At 42.1% G+C, this 16,639-nt stretch overlaps 1 protein-coding gene across 12 annotated transcripts in view; it reads left to right on the top strand.

The window, feature by feature from the left end:
- The window catches only part of rimbp2b (RIMS binding protein 2b), a 96,152-nt gene that overhangs the window by 46,770 nt on the left and 32,743 nt on the right, over window positions 1–16,639 (top strand). For all 12 annotated transcript variants that reach the window (XR_015108779.1, XM_086173446.1, XM_086173437.1 and 9 more), the window contains 2 exons: window positions 2,671–2,754; window positions 8,603–8,692. Coding sequence is in view for 10 of the 12 variants with exons in the window: in XM_086173446.1 (XP_086029572.1) it covers window positions 2,671–2,754; window positions 8,603–8,692 (174 nt within the window). In the remaining 2 variants the exon portion in view is untranslated. The remainder of the gene's footprint in view (window positions 1–2,670; window positions 2,755–8,602; window positions 8,693–16,639) is intronic.

Genomic DNA, 16,639 nt, shown 5'->3' with positions numbered 1-16,639 from the left:
AACTTCAGGAGAAGTGCAGAGAACAAGACCAGGACCCCTCATGGCATTCATTGACCTATCAAAGGCTTTTAACACTGTCAAGAGGGAGCTCCTATGGAGTATCCTCATGAAATTTGGCTGCACAAGAAAATTTGTTACATTTCGTCAACACTTCCACACTGGGATGATGGGACATGTTACTAGTTGAGGCCAGGAATCCGCCCCTTTCAGATTTTGTACCGGTGTGCATCAGGGATGTGTCCTTGCTCCAGTACTTTTGCTCCAGTGCTCCAGGCTCAACAGAAACCTTTTTAACATCAGAAGGCTTCAGGCTGTCATGAAAGTAACCTCCTAGCACATCAGCTACAGCATGCAGATGAGTGTGCAGTTGTGGCCCACTCATCAGAAGCACTTCAAGCTGTACTTGCAGCTGCTGCAAGTGCCTATGGCAGACTGGGTCTATCTGTAAATGTAGCAAAGACCAAGGTACTGTGGCTGTGGGCAGCTACTCCCCCACCTTACCTACCAACCTTTACCATCTCAGGCCAGCTCTTTGCAATTACAGAATCTTTTAAATACCATGGCAGCTTCCTCTCCAGAGACTGCAGCATGGAAAGGGAGATTCAAATCAAGCAAGCATCATCTTATTTTGGGTGACTCAGACATAGGGTCTTTCAGAACAAACCCCCTCAACCACCACACAAAAGTATCTGTTTACCAGGCAGTAGTCATGACAACACTCCTCTACACTTGTGAAGCATGGACACTGTATGCACAACACATAAGGATGCTTGAGACCTTCCACATCAGATGCCTACAATCCAGGGTATATCTTGAAAGGACTGCACCTTCCACATGGAGACAATCCGCAAGACCAACTGCATCAGTATCAAGTCCACAGTAAGCCAGCACCAGCTCTGCTGGGTTGGTCATGTCATCAGGATGGCCAAAGATTGCCTGCCATGGAAAGTTCTCTACAGCCAATTACTATACATCTCGGCCGCTGCTCGGCTGGTGGCAAGTAAAGGCGATACAAGAACCAACTGAAATTCCTGATGAATAAGTGCAGCCTGAGACCAACCCAGCTGGAGGAGGCTACCACCTAGTGCTTCACCTGGTGGAGGCTCTGCCAATAAGGTATGCACAGACTTGAAGAGGCTCGAACTGATAGACGGATGAAGAAACAAACAAGGAGACATGAAGCCAGCACTATATCTACAACCCCAGCCTGTGGATTCACATTCCCTGACTGCGGCAGATGGTGTGGTTCAAGGATTGGATTCCACAGCGACACCAAGAATCACAAGTAGCAGAGGCAGGATTGACACAATGGACCACCAAGAGAGTGTGGGGGTCCATACTGTCTAACTGATACTCTGACAGACAAAATCCTGTTTAATCCTATGCGCTAATCTCACATCAACTGCACTTTTACTCCCATCGATTGAAAGGTTATTCCTCGTACACTGAGCAACGGAGGATCTGGTTGCTGATGTAATGCTTTCATGTATCTTGTAGGGCAAACACTGTGAAGTACTGGGTTCTATGAATACTGTGGCACATTGATATGGCAGATATTTTTCATATTCCTTGTGGCTTTCAAAAGCAAGCACAAACATTTTACATGATCTAGTATCCACAGTGGTGGGAGGCGTGGACACAAGACTGAAAGTCCACATTCCTTCCTGTGTAAAAAGCGTTAGACTAAATAACTCATCCTCCAATGCAACTCTTGGCAGACCTGAGTCATGTATTGGCATTAATCGCACACTTTGAAAAGAGGTGCTCTTCTTTTGCCTTAATTCAAGCTGACACAGCTTTCAGCTGTCAGCTCAGTGAAGCAGCTACTTGATGGAACCATAATAGATCTTTTAAAAACCTCAAGGATGAGCATTACTTTTAAATTGTACTACTGATGGCAGCAATGACATTTCACAGCAGGGAATTCCAGTAACATGGCAAAATAGTTATATATTATGTTTACATTATCTTTGTGACTCATCATTTAGCTCAAAACACAAAGTATGAAAGCATGCACCTTGAACCACTGTAAAAGATGAAATCAGTTATGCAATATGCTCTTGTTTAAAATCTGTCAAAATGTTAAGACATACAAAACACAATTTTATTTTAATTTTACAAAGAAAAAAAAATTCTTGCGGTTGACTCACATGCTAACACTTTGAATTAAAATGTTCTTGCAACTTTTAAACTTGTCACAGTACAGTAGCTTCTGACACATTTATCTCTGTTTTTTGCTGGAGCTTCAAAATTTTAACATCCAGGTAGGGCACATTTTAAAGCAGATCTCCATTAGATACTTTTCATCATTATTCCTGGAGGGTCACTTCATTTATATCTCTGCTTTTGTACAAAAAAAAACCTTTTTGTAATCTCTGAAAAGCTCTTTCTTTGTACAAGCATGAGTGGGCGTATGCACACACACACACACACACACACACACACACACACACACACACACACACACACACACACACACAGACACACACATACACACACATACACACACACATTCACGCACACAAACACACAAATATGCATACGATTGAATAATTGTAATAATGTGTAATGTTCTTTCAGATGCTGGTTAGTCTCACAGAGTTCTCCATGAGACCTCCTGTCAATCCACAACAGCCATAAAATGATTTTTTTCTCCTCCCCTCCCCATAGGAGACTGAGATCAGCAACAGAAGGAAGGAGTGTGAAGCACTTGAAGCAGAGGTGAAGAAAAAGAATCAAACATGCCAGACTTTGGTAAGTGGTCCAAAAATACACCCTGGCCTTTGAGTAGAAGGATGGAGGCTGGCATCGATCCCAACCTGAGAACCTCAAATGTCCCATGAGGAAACAACTGGGCTTCCGTAATAATAGCCTGGTTCTCAGGTGATGATTACTGAAACTCAACGATGAGAACAGTTAACTGCAAGTAACTATGTCCTTCTGTTGTAATTTTCTGCAGTGTGATTATTCACAAATGCATAGGAAATGCAGATGATGATATATAGAAACAATGCAGCATAAGGTTTCCTTGCGCTGTGGATGCATTTATTTCTTTTGTGTGCGGCTCAGCCATCTAGATGTAATTGGTATGTGCGAATGAGAATGGAGACATGTTAAATTGATCTCACGGTATATTTTTTAAAAGGTGTACGAAATGTCTTGAGGATTGTCCTTTTTTTTGAACAATGCTCCAGAGATTTTTAATTCAACCTGATGAAGTTGCCTTGATGATAGATAACTCTCAGTGGCTGTAATACACTGTTTCATGGTGGGGCTCTAGTTTTTAAATGAATGATGCATTTCATGACTGCAGGGTTATATATTTTGACTAGCTGCAGTGCTTTCATTAATGATCAGTGATAGATAGCGATTCTGTCAAAGAGTAAGAAAAGATGACTGATGTCAAAGACAGAGACCTTTCCCAAATTCACCGAAAAACAATTTGCTAATGTTTCATTTGGCAAGAAATGAACATAACTTCTTGGTCATATTTAAGTCGAGTAGTTTTACTTTTATCCAAGCCAGCATCACAAATCACAGTGTGGCAGTGCACCGCAGCATATGCTCTGTCCTTAAATCCTCAAGTCAAGTAAGAAAATAATGACATTTAAGATAAAATTAAAAGCATTCATTAAATTATGAGCTGGGTTAGTAGTTAAAAACAGATCTGAATAACATGAATATGACGAATCCCTACGACTGTCATAGTTTTTCATGACGTTGCATTCTGTTTGATAGTTTGACATCCTTCCCACTTGAAATGTGCAATGCGTCATGTGGCACTGCTGATAGTCAATGTGGGTGGAGTCGGATTAAAGATAAATACCGATCATTTGAACACAGAATGCTCATTATTAGTTACTTTTTTGTACCATTGTAACTACATTTGGAATTAATTAATTGATTGCTTATTAATTTATTTGAAAATATAAATGCTCAAGACACATAAAACATATTAACAAGCATTGAGGAATTCAAGGCCAGGATATATGAGCAAATAAGCAGAGACATTGAGTGAAAAAGAAAGACATGATAAAAAAATGTGATTGTATAAGCAGAATAGGACTTTGTTTGAATGGACCATCTGACATGAGAGCTTACTAATGAAAGAAAAAAGTGGAGGCATCCACCGTCATTTAAATGGAACTGTCTGGTCGTAGACCAGTTTCAATTCAGTGTTATGTCCCCAAGCCCTTCCATAGTTGAGATCTCTTTGTGTGTGGTTCTCTGCCCCAAATAAACACTCCATTAGGACGATTTTCTTTACTGCCCTCCTCTCACGCTCCCAACACACAGCAGCACTTCACCACTCACCCATTGTCAGGCTACTGAAGACAGGGGAACTTACCCAAAGGACAAGCTGTCCCCAAATGGCAAGCAAAAATGGCAGACTGGTCTCTACAGACTGCAGCACAGCCCTTATCTCCTCCTGCACAGAGTCCTGAGAACAGAGACATAAACAGACAAGACCAATGAGCACCATTGTGAGGGGATGACAAGTTGACAGTAATGTCTCTCCCTGTTTGGTCTGGACAGGTTCACTTCTGTCTCTCACCTCTGTTTTTTTTCTTTTCTTTGTAATACCACATATAAGCAGATATCTAATCAAGTATGTCCATTGGTGCTTCAATGTACCTGTATTTATGCTGACACAGGATAAAAGATTTTTTTTTATTTTTTCAGGCCTTGAAGTCCAAGCTGCTATCAATGTCACATTTCAAATCAGCAAGATCAGCGAGCCTGTACAGACATATAGTCTGAGTGAGTGTTTGAGTGACAGTAAACACTGGTAAAGCCATCTGGCACCTCCACCCTCCTGGGTATAGAGTGTATAACTACAGACTTACATTAGAGTATGACTCTGCTGGCATTTGAGAATTGTTTCCATAGAAACAAGCGCCAGCTCTTCAATGGCACTCAAATATCTAAACTGTATCCGAGCTAATCACAGATCAATAGCCATACAGTAGACAGGCTGAACAAGTCCATTGCCCTGAGTGTATAGCTCAAGTTTATCACTGAGAAATACCTGTCTTTAAGGCTCCTTCTTGGCTGCTCGTGAACTGAATAACCTTCTGCAAAATATGTGATTAGCAGCTCTCATTTCTCAAGCGCACATTACATATTATATAAACAGAAGCAAAAATGCTTTCTGTGCCTTCAAATTGCAACTTTCACTCTTTTTTTTTTTTTTTTTTGCATTTGCTAACATAGTAGTGTCCGTATGGACTTGTGTATTAAATGTTGTGTACCTCTTTGAGGCTCTGTGCTGCATGTTCATTCATGCAAACCACACTGTGCTGTGCTGTGCCTGAGGGAATATCTGGTTTACATCGTTTTTGTGGTGCTGAGTATCATAAGCACTATGTGTAGGAAGCAGGTGCTCATACCTTTGATTGCATGGTGCATTTAAAGAATGATTGACAATACAGTATGAGGTTAAGAAATCATTTAGTACACTTGTGCTTTAATCCTGTGAGAAATAAGACTCGAAAAAAAGGTAACATTTCGTCTTAAGGATATAATTATGCAAAATTTTGCCAACAATGTGATGGGCTTGCTTTTATATGTTGTGAACAACAGTAAATGTTTCTGCTTGCACTGCTTGCACAAGTGCGTCAGAGGCACATACTGTCAGTGGGTGAAATGTTTACTTACTTAATTAGTTATATAGAGAGCTGATTCATTCATCAAATTCAGTCTGAATTTCTGAATTTAAACACATATATTTAGACCCATATGCAGAGAGCTCAGGATTTACATACGCATCTCTATTTCTCGTCAACATTTTCAAAAATGTGTGTATGAGTTAAACTGCTTTTTAAAATGATACCAGAATATTGATATAAAGGTTCTTTGACACAGTATTATTGTTCAGAATGCTTTTGTTAATATATTAATTCATTGTCTATATTATACTTAAAAAGATACCAATATATGCTATCTGTTAAGTAAAGAGGTCTGTTAATCCGTGTCTCTTGCTTTGTGGCATGCAACCACGTGTTTTATGATTTTGTACAGAGCCCAAGTAGAATATCCCTCTTTTAATCCACTTTGGAATTTGATCTTTTTATTTGATTTTAAAAGGTTGAGGACCAGCGCATCAAAATAGTGTTTATTTTTGCATGCCACACACCAGTGGAAAGTCTGCTTTCAATTTATTCTTGGTGTGTTATTCTTCCATCAGTCGAGTTAGACCAGTTACTACCCTGAACATCATGGTATCCTCCGTCCTTTTGTCTTTGTCTACTTTTCCTTGTACCTTGCAAAAACAAAGATAATCAAATCTCGTCACATTCACACCTGTCCAGATTTTTGGGCTTGTCTGTATAGGAGGATATGCATTGAAGAGATGCAGTTTTGTGATGAAATATAGCATTTGCTTTGGAAACACCTTTGAACGATATTGTTTTCTCAAATAACAAATATCATGCCAGAGACAGCTCAATATAAGCCACGGTATATTCTGCATAGAATTCTCTCCATCCTTGGACCTGCTCTATGAAAATGTTTCTTGCTAAAGGGATTATAATGTATGCTGATCTGCTCTAGAGCATTAACACAGCAGTTAACACAGGACAAAGACACTGCATATTGTCTGTAATCAAGTCAATTTGATGTGCATCATAATGTGATGTAAAATTAAAATTCCATAAAGGATTGCAAATGAGAATGGCAGTCATAATAAAGTGCTTAAAAAAGCAGCATGCTTGAATTCCACCAAGTACCTCAACATGTTGGCCTCTCAATTACAATAAAACCCAAGGCTTTTTTCTCGCTGTTTGTCCTTCACAATGAACAGTTGAAGGCTTAGCCAGCTCACATTAGCTCTGAATTGGAGGATCAATGGACATGAATAGGAATGTCAATGGAATCAAGTGCTTGTGCGGTAAGCATTAAAATGGACAAAATTGATGCAGGTTAAACTGCCAATTATATTTTTGATGTGACAGAAAAAAAAATCTATCTTGAGTCTGCTGTTCGCATGTGCCTACTTTTTTTTTGCAAACCTCTACTATTTGTATATATTTGTAGCTTAATGCCTTAAAGCATTAAGCTGCAAATATATATACAAACATTTCATAGCTTACACACTGAAATGGAGGTTCAAACCTTACATACAACCTGACAGCAAATTTATAGCCATTTGATGACATCACAACATTTAGTTCCTTTTAGTTTTACAGTATGTTGAAGTGAAGAATGCACATGCTGCATAGAAACTGTATGAACGCTCTGTTTAATTCAAATTTCCCAGAGAGTTAGAAAGAAATAAGACCCCAAAAGACAGGGACAGTTATACACACTATAGCAGCATAGCTGCTGGCTAAATGGAGCTCTGCAGTCTAACTTCCAAAAGCTCTGTGATTTTTTATTTTATTTCAAGATTGTCCATGTAAACTGCCCAGTTCCTTGATCAGCACCTGGTGTTTTGCATTTGTGTTGTGCATTTATTAGATAACCAATGATTATTTTTAAGGCCTCATGAGCCTCACAAGAGCCTGTTAACAACAGCATGCATGCATGTTTTGCATGTTTTCCACTGGCCTCCATTTGCTCTGGGAAGAATCTCTCATGGGTTAAACATTCTGATTCTAGGGCAAGCGCCGAATCACACAGAGAACAGCAGCTGTATTTATTGCACATTTCATGGATGAAACAGCAGGTTTCTTGCTCTCCACAACGCCATCATTCGGCTGACGAATTCAATTCTAAATACAGGGAGGCCCGTGGAGACTGATACACTGCGATCAAGATTTTCTCCTTTGTATCCCCCCCTTTTCTTCTTTTTTGTTTTTAATAGTCATGACAAGTACTTGTAGAATGCTATGTTTGTGTTAAGCAATGAATTCAAAATATGACACTAGTTATTAAAGTCATTGCATATGTGACATTGTCTTGCTGCATGTCTAATGTGCAACTAGCCTTCCTGGATAAGTCTAGCTGGGTTAAAATACAAAAAGCTGATGGTATAAGAAATTGACGGGAAAAACACTCCTCTTCCATCGCTTCTGGAGGATTTGATGAGTCTGGATGGAGATGATAAAAAGGCGGTGCTGCATTTGACTGTCATAATAAAACTGCTTTTGTAGTTGGATACCATATTAAGATGAACATGAAATGTTTTAATGATTCTATATCTATCATCATCAGTTGATTACTCTGGAGGTATTAAAGTTAAACTGATCATTCGTTTTGCCATCTATTCTGATTGTGCTCCCTAGGAAGATCATTCAGTGCTAACTACTAGACCAACTTTAAACTGAATATCCAACTATATTTTTCCACAAAGACAAATTCAAAAGCCATTGAAGATATCATCTTCAGGATTTCCAAGTATTTCGTGAAAATGCTTAAGCATTGACAGATTTATAGTGACCTAGCAGGAGCAAAGACCTATCACAATTGGTGACCTCAAAAATATAGCTGTGAGGAATTTTGTGCAGTTGACATAGGGTTTAGGAGGGGGTACATTTTAGTAATGATTTCTACAACACTTTGGAGAACCTCACATCAGATAAATAATCCGCAAAATATCACACCATTTTTATTACAATCTGTCTGTTCTAAACACTGGAACCTTTCTGCTTTTTTTGCTAAGGAGAATGAGCTTCAAGATTTCCTGCAAGAGAGCAAGCACCTGAGCCTCCATTTGATCAACAATAGCCACAAGGCTTATGAGTATGAAAAGGTAAGAGCCATATTTTTGTCTTTGCAGGTCTTAAACTGTGTTCACTGTGTATAATATATGAAACATTACAAGTAAATGCAAATGGCTACACAAGATACTGAACACAGACACAGTTACAGTTTATAAAGATGTCTTTGTGATATGTTGTAACACATAGTCTGTCTTGATGCTTTGTAAGATTCAGATGGAAAAACAAAAAAACAAAGAAGAAAAAAGAAACCAAGGGCATGTAGAAAAGAAAGAAATTAAGAGGAACAGACTGAAGGGGGGAGGGAACACTGAATGGAAAAAATGGGAAAAGGACAGAATGGAAGCAAGAAAGACAGAAAGAGACAAAGGGCAGTGGTAATTTAATTTTTTTTTTAAATGAAGTGTTTCTGAAAGCATGTGTTTACTTAATTTTTTACACACATGATTTCCATTGATAAAATAAATATATCAGTCCCATGGTGGTGGCTGTGGCTCAGTTGGTGAAGAACGTAATTTGAAGGTTGGCAGTGTGATATCTGGTTCCATTCCTCTGCATGCTGAACTGAAAATCCAGTTGCTCCCCACGGTCTGGCCATTGGTGTGTGAGAGTGTGTGTGATTGGGCTAATATAATCCAGTGTAAGGCACTGTTTATAAATACATTCGTGAATTAGGTCTGTAAAATATGCAAAGTATTTCAATACATATTATTTGCTTTGATTGCCAATAGAGAAGTACAGAGAAGGCCAGAGGGAGCTGCACTGTATTTTTGTAGACTTAGATAAAGCATATGACAGGGTGCCAAGAGAGGAGCTCTGGTATTGTAAGAGGAAAACTAGAGTGGCAAAGAAGAATGTTAGACTGGTGCAGGACATGTATGCTAGCTGTGAGACAGTGGTGTGGTGTGCTGAAGGTGTAACAGAAGTTCAATTTGAGGTGGGACTCCATCAGGGATCAGCTCTGAACCCCTTCATGTTTGCAGTGGTAATGGACAGGCTGACAGATGAGATTAGACAGGAATCTCCATGGACCATGATGTTTGCAGATGGCATTGTCATCTGTAGTAAGATCAGAGAACAGGTTGAGGAAAATCTAGAGAGGTGGAGGTATGTGCTGGAAAGAAGAGGAATGAAAATTGTGTAGTTAGACAGAGAATATATGTGTGAATGAGAGGAACCCGGGTGGAACAGTGAGGCTACAGAAGGTGGAGAACAGGAAGTTGGAGGATTTCAGGTACTTGGGGTCAACAGTCCAGAGCAATAGAGAGCAGACTGAGATAGAGAATATATTGGTAGACAGATGCTGGAATTGGAGCTGCCAGGCAGGAGGTCTCGAGGACCAAAGAGTAGATTTATGGACGTAGTGAGAGAGGATATGAATGCAGTTGGCGTGAGAGAGGAAGATACAGAGAATAGGGTTAGATGGAGAAGGTTGATTTGCTGTGGCGATCCCTGCGAAAAGCCGAAAGGAGAAGAAGAAGAAGAAGAAGAAGAAGAAGAAGAAGAAGAAGAAGAAGAAGAAGAAGAAGAAGAAGAAGAAGAAGTTTCAATACATATTATTTCATATTTAAAACATGGTCAAAAGAGACACCATTACTCAATGTAATTATATAAATGAACAACAAATTCCAATGCTCATATGTATTTATTTAGTTGAATATTGAAACATTCAGTAAAGCTTGGCTTTACAGGCTAAAATACTCAACTAAAAGTATGAGCATGCCAGGTATTGTACACCAGTATCTTACCAGACCGGTAAGATAATGGCTCCTCAAGGCACAACCTTATCATGGTAGAGAGGTTTGTGCATCCCAGTGATCCTTGGAGCGAAGCTGTCAGGGGTTTCTGCCCCTGGCCACCCCAAGGCAAACAGGTGAGGGAGCAGACAAAGCATGTCTCAGAAGAACCCCCCAATGAGGAAAAACGTCATTGGACCTAGTCTTCCCTTGCCCGGATATGGGTCACCAGGTCCCCTAACTGGGTCCAGGACAGGGGGTGGGCCTCAATGGCGAGTGCTTACGGGTCCCCCTTCCCTTGGGCTGACCACCAATAGTAGGGGCAAAGGATGTCAGGTGTTTCGTGATATGGGTGGGGGCCGAAGTGGGGGGACCTTGCTGGTCCAATTCTTGGCTGTAGAAGCAAGTTCTAGGTACATGGAATGTTACCTCTCTGGTTGGGAAAGAACCTGTGCTGATGTTTGAGGCTAAGGGTTCTGGCTAGATATAATCGGACTTACCTCAATGCACAGCTCAAGCACTGGAATCAAGGCCTCTTGAGAGGGGTTGAACTACTTTCTACTCTATTTCTTAAAAAGCTGGTGCATAGGCACCCAACAGCAGTTCAGACAACCCACCCTTTTTGGAGTCCCTAAAGGGGCTCCTAGACAGGACTCTTGTTGGAACTCCCTCATCTTACTTAAGAACTTCAATTCTCAAGTGGGCTGCAACAGTGGGACCTGGAAAGGTGTGATTGTGAGGAACGTCCCCCTCAGTCTGAACCCGAATGGTGTTTTGTGACTGGACTTCTGTGCTTGTCCTGGACTATCCATGACAAACATCTGTTCAGGCATAAAGGTTTGTGCATGTGCTCTGGCCCCCCCGGTTGTTCCGGTTAACTCACCAGGTTAACTTTGACTCTGCTTTGACTCTGCTGCTGTCCAGGATGGTCTTGGAGCCTTGAGCGGGAGCCTTAGGAGTCGTCTGAGTGGAAGCACTGTGGGCCATTTAAGACTACCTGCTCCATGCACTTCAGCCTGAAACCACACACGTTTGCCACCGAAGAAGCCAGGGTAGCTTATGTAATCTTTAACCTAACAGACAGAGCTCTCCTCAGACGAATCACTGGGTAGGAGAGGGGAACTCCCGCATGAGCATCATTCCTGGCCTTCTTTTTGATTTACTTCTGGCCCATGGCCCGCCGGTGCGGCTGGAACACCCCAGCCCTGTACGATGCCTTCCTGCATAGTCTGACTGACATATCAAAGAAGAACTCCTATATTATGGTCAAACTGGCCTTTTTTCCCCTGCTGCCTGGTAAAAGGCAGGGCTCACCAGTAAACTAGGAGGTCTGGGTGAGTCACATGATTCCATATTTTCTTCCTTGAACATACATCCCTTATTCCAAGTTAAGCGCCTCCTTCCTGGTGGGGCATACACCCTGTCGACCTTCAAAGACTCAGGTGCAGATGCCAATATTATGGCTGAGAGCTTGGCAATACAATGGGGCCTCAAGAGGGTCAGTTCCTGAAAACAGCAAGCTGCTGCAGCCTTTTCTAGGTTTTGGCAACGTCTGTCACCCGAAGTTATAGCTCCGTTGCTGCCACCCTCACAGCCCTGACTTGTCCAAACTGGCTTCTATTGATCTCAGCCTGCAGATACTGACATGGAAGACTGAGGAAAGGGTGAGTGCTTCCATAGAAGGTCAGCCTGGCCCGAGTGCTTGCCAAACAGGTCGCTTGTTCGTGCTTGCAGCTCTGAGGTCAGAGGCGCTCCACTGAGTCAGTGCTTCAAGATGTTCTAGCCATCCTGGGATTCCGTGAACCCAGGATGTCCTTCGGCAACGATTCTGGTGGTCCACATTGGCCACAGGGCCATGCTTCCATCCTAATGTTCATGGACCAGTTTAGTAAAATGACCCACTTCATTCCCCTCCCCAAGCAGACATCAGCAAAGGAGATTGCTGATCTGGTCCTCCATCACGCCTTTTGCCTCCATGGCCATACGATTGATGTGGTGTCTGATTAGGGACACTTGTTATCATCGATGTTCTGGAAGGAATTTGCATCCTCAACAGGGCCTCTACCAGCCATTCCTCTGGGTTCCATCCCCAATCCAATGGCCAGACTCAGAGGAAGAATCAGGAGATGGATGCAGCCCCTCATTGTATCGTCTCCAGCCACTGTTTGTCCTGGTCGCAACAGCTGTTATGGGTAGAATATGCCAACACTACCAGGACCAGCTCCTCCACTGGCCTTTTGCCAGTCCAATGTGCTTATGGGTATCAGTCTGCTCTGTTTGCTGCCCAACAGAAGAATACCTCAGGCCAGAGCCACCCTCCTGCATTCTGTGAGCTGCTACATCTCAGATGCATCAGGGTCCCCACTTATGAGGTCACTTGCGAGATGTGGTTTTCTACCTTAGATCTTCCACTTCCAGACTCACCTCCAAGAAGCTAGCACGCCGGTTTATTGTCCCCTTCGAGATCCAGAAGGTCATCAACCCAGTAGCGGTTCTTCTAAAGCGCTATAAGAGTTTCACCCCCCTTACATATATCGAAGGTCAAACCCGCCTGCATGAGCAAAATGGTGCCCACTGCTCCGCCTCCAACTCCCCCCTGGTGGATCATCCACTCATGCCTACATGGTAGACTATGCCAGTACCTTGTCTATTGGGAGGGCCTCTTGGATGCGAGATGAAATGTCTTCAAGTGAAGAAAATGAAGTCCAGTTGCCACGACAAGAAGATTTTGACAAGAATTTACCATGATCTGGATGATCGAGAACCTCCACAGACTTGCCTGTATCTGTTTCACCCCACATATTGCCTGAGAAGCTGATCACTTGTTTCCAACTCATCCGGTGGATAATCAGCTTCCTCACTAACAGATCGCGGAGTGTTCTGCTGACAACATCGTCTGACACCTTCTTAAACCGCACTGGCTCGCCATTAGGCACAGATGACTGCAGGTCTGCGCAGCCAAATTGCCACCTAGTGAAGTTTTCAAACGACACTGTCCTTGCTGTCTTGGCCCTCACTCCATCACGGTTCAGCAATTCTAGGACATTGTGAACTGCTTCGAGGCCTCCTGCCTCAAGCTGAACATGAGTAAGACAAAGGTCATTGTCGTAATCTTCTCCAGCAGACAGAAACAGCTGGCAAGGGGGAACCAGTAGAACCAGTAAAGGACTACAGACACCGAAGTACTGTCTTTAACAACTTCCAGGAGGTTCTCTCCCAATACTAAGGAAATTTCACCTGCAACAGTACCTGCTCTGGAAGCTGAGGTAATTTGACCTACACAGTACCACCCTGACCGCGTTTTATTACTCCTTCAGTGAGTATAATGTCCTTCACCTGCTGGTTCTGCCTGATTACCCTTCAGGCTTGGAACCACCAAGAGTGCAGCACCAAGGTCAGCTCTAGAATAATCGGCCATCCTGTCAGACCTCTCTTCCACCTCCATGATCAACAGACTCAGGAGAGCTAAAACAATCCTCCAGATCTATCTTACATCCTATCCCCGGCCTTTGAGTGTTTCACCCAAGGTTGAGACTCCGCTGCCCCTACTGCAAAGTCCAGCATAGCTCTCAACTCCCAGCAGCCTTGGAAACTCCTCTTTCCACCCCTCCATCTTCTGTGTAGTGCTGCTTGTGCTGTTTATTGTATAAATGCAGAGTGCAACACACAAATGTATAGTTTTCTTCTGCCCTTGTACAAGTTTATTTGCATGCATATGTTGGAGTCACTTCACTCTTTTCCACTGGATTTACATAATTCTTTTTTTTATCTTATATATTAAGATCTTGGATCTGCTGTGCTACCCCTTGTGCCCTCAGAGACAAGTTACTTATTTTTCTGATTCTGCCTCATCTGTATCCAGCCATTAAGAGCTGCTCTCCTTGTGCCAGAGCCACAGTAAACTCTTCAAACTCTCTGTGGGGAGCAGAATCATCATTGTTTCAATTGGGTCCATACGTTCTTCGTTTCGGGGAAGGGGGGGTGCATGGCGGTCAGACCTGGCTGACCCAAACATGTTGTGAGGGTCTGTTGGGAACGTCATGGAGAGTTTCAACTCCTACCTCTGGCAGAGCAACTAAGGGCTGAGGGAGACGGGAGAACCCCCCAACCCACTTGTGGATTGGTGGACCCCTGTGGTGAGGGATGCCTCCCTTAGAGAAAGGATGAGGAGTTTGGCAATCCAGGAAAAATTCAGAGATGAGTCGCTGTTCCTCCATGTGTAGAGGAGCCTAATGAGGTGGCTCAGGCATCCTGTCAGGATTCCTCCTGGACACCTATCTTGTGAGGTGTTTTGGACATGTCTAACTAGGAGGAGGACCCAGGGAAGATCCAGGAGGAGATAGATGGACTAGGCTAACCTGGGACCACCTCAGGATGCCTCCAGAACAGCTGGACCAGGTACCACTGAGTATATGGATCTCACAACTACTAGGTGGAGTGTGTTTCTGGAGAGCCATAACTCTTTGGTTCACAACACCACTGTGCTGTGGAGATGTATTAACATGATTATCACAATTCAATTCATATGACAATTCATGACAATTCAATTCCAGTTTCTCTGCAGATTATCATCGGCCACATTACATTAACACAATCAAACTCCATTTTGTGTCACTATGAGTGCATATCAATTGAAAGACTCCTAGCTGATTCTTCAAAGATCACAATCATTGTATCCCAAAGATTATTGAAGCTGACTTTGTGGAGAATATCAACAAACAAAAAACACAAAGATTCAACCTGTCAACAGAAAGGAAATTCCTGAAGGAGTTTATTGGCAGGTAATTGTTGACACAAGGGCAGGATGCTGGTTATAGACATCTTATCAGAACAGGGGTGACACTTGGAGCAGCTATCCTGAACTGTTATCACACTGACAAATATGAAAGCAATAGTCCGTAGGGCAGTGCAGCTATTAGCCCTCCCTCACAACCCCGTGTCCTGATCCTATCACCTCTGAATCATCCGGGAGGAGCTGCAAAATGGCACCTCCCTCTCACCATAACAGTTCATTGACCCACTTCTGCTGAATCCATTAGAATGTTGCTTATTCTGTCAAAATTTGGGGTGACAGTTGCTTTCCATGTGTAGTACTTTCCAGGCAGTGCTGTTAAGATGTGCACTCATTGTTTGTTGAAATGTCCGTCTTGGGGAATAATTAGTTATTCTTGGCTGCTCAATTGATGGTGTATCACTCCATTAAACCTGTAGTTACCAGTCACATTGTTGCTGATAAAGGGTACATTATAGATGTTATATATTGATATTGCAACTGGTGTCTCTGGGGTGAAAAATATAAAGGGTCAGCAAAAATTAAGGGACTCCCAGCTTACAGATAGAAATAATAATCATATCACCATAAACATCATTGACTTTAATTTCCTGTATGCTGTGAACATGCACCACTCCTTCATCTAATGAGTGCTACATACGGGAATATTAATCATGTATTAATTCTTTGGTCAGCTTCCCTAAGACTTCATTACAAACAGCTATCTATTAGATCTGCTCTGTCACCATTTCGGTCTGTTTTAGATGCTCTGAATGCTTTTGATGCTTTTAATGCAAAGTAAAGTTTGGCCATACTGAGAACCAGAGAGGCTGGATCAGCTTTACGGATGAACATAATCCAGACAGCAAGACTACAAGGTATACAAAGTTTTACTCCCTGATGGTCTGGTTAGCGCCTTCCATTGCAGCTTTCCTGCCCAACCTGTTTGAGTGTATGAATGAATGAATGTGAACTCCAGAGTAAAGTGGTTTGAAACTACAAAGTAATGAAAGGGGTATATAAGTGGAGCCCTTTCTATGCATTTAAAGTTTGAACAGCTTTTGGCAGAGGTTGATTTAATTCTCCAGCAAGTAAGGAGTTTGGTGGATATTGTAGATACCTGTTTCCACTATATAGGACACCTAATGGTAAAATCTGGTTAGCTCTCATTTCCGGTCAGAATCAGTTTGTTTGGTCTTGCTTTTTGCATTGTTGGGGGAATGACGATGCAATGTTTAAGCTGCTTTGCTATCACCATTTTCAAGGGTCATATGACATGTTGTTAGTCATGCAATTGCTAAGACACAAAAAAAGCTCACAGAGAAAAAGTTGAAGTAGGATTATATGAGATCCCAAGTTTTGTTATGCACAAAAAAATGAAGATAGACTACAAAAAAGCGTAGGTTTGGATAGGAGGTTTGTTCAAAACCTTTTATAGTGGAAGTGATTGGTTTGATTATACACTTGTCAGG

Source organism: Fistularia commersonii, chromosome 26, assembly GCF_037954325.1.
Source record: "Fistularia commersonii isolate RoL2024-O1a breed Wild chromosome 26, RoL_Fcom_v1.0, whole genome shotgun sequence".
NCBI lineage: Eukaryota > Metazoa > Chordata > Actinopteri > Syngnathiformes > Fistulariidae > Fistularia > Fistularia commersonii.
The sequence above is the reverse complement of the archived record's forward strand: the minus strand, read 5'-3'. Positions and strand labels throughout refer to the sequence as shown.